The sequence below is a fragment of the Buceros rhinoceros genome, unplaced genomic scaffold (assembly GCF_000710305.1).
Source record: "Buceros rhinoceros silvestris isolate BGI_N320 unplaced genomic scaffold, ASM71030v1 scaffold33024, whole genome shotgun sequence".
NCBI classification, from domain to species: Eukaryota; Metazoa; Chordata; class Aves; order Bucerotiformes; family Bucerotidae; genus Buceros; species Buceros rhinoceros.
This window is the reverse complement of record NW_010410522.1, coordinates 1,256-1,656: the sequence shown is the minus strand read 5'-3', so window position 1 is coordinate 1,656 and position 401 is coordinate 1,256. Positions and strand designations below refer to the sequence as shown.

General features: G+C 64.6%; 1 protein-coding gene across 1 annotated transcript in view; it reads right to left on the bottom strand.

Moving 5' to 3' along the window:
- Positions 1-37: 37 nt before the first annotated feature.
- LOC104493048 (hydroxyacylglutathione hydrolase-like protein) overlaps positions 38-401 on the bottom strand; it is a gene marked incomplete at its 5' end in the record, with an annotated part of 1,419 nt that continues 1,055 nt past the window's right edge. The window contains one exon of the mRNA XM_010135662.1: positions 38-203. Coding sequence (XP_010133964.1) covers positions 38-203 — 166 coding nt within the window. The remainder of the gene's footprint in view (positions 204-401) is intronic.

Sequence of the window (401 nt, the reverse complement as noted above, 5' to 3'; positions counted from 1 at the left end):
GTGGTTGCTGCGTTTCGGGAGCCGCGGCGGCTGCTGCTCACTTCTTCTCGAGGAAGGGGCTGAACAGTCCCCAGTCGAAGGCGAGCACGGCCTGGGGATGGGGCCGCTCCTTGGGCTTCTTGAAGTTATCCCTCTCGGTGTGGAGGGTCCTCAGCACCTCCACTGGATCTGTCTTGCCCGTGAACTTCTGCAAGGGCTCTTCCCTGCAAGGAGACCAGCTCTGCTGTGACCGTGGGGGACGGGATAGGGACCCCTCTCCCTGCCAGCACCCCAACTGGGAGAGGGGTGGGGCGACATCCTCATGCTGGGTGGCTGCAGGGGCCCATGGGACTTGTCTGGGCATTGCAGGACCGCACTTCCAGGCACCCTCCCCTCCCTCGGGGCTTGGCTTTCCCATGGCT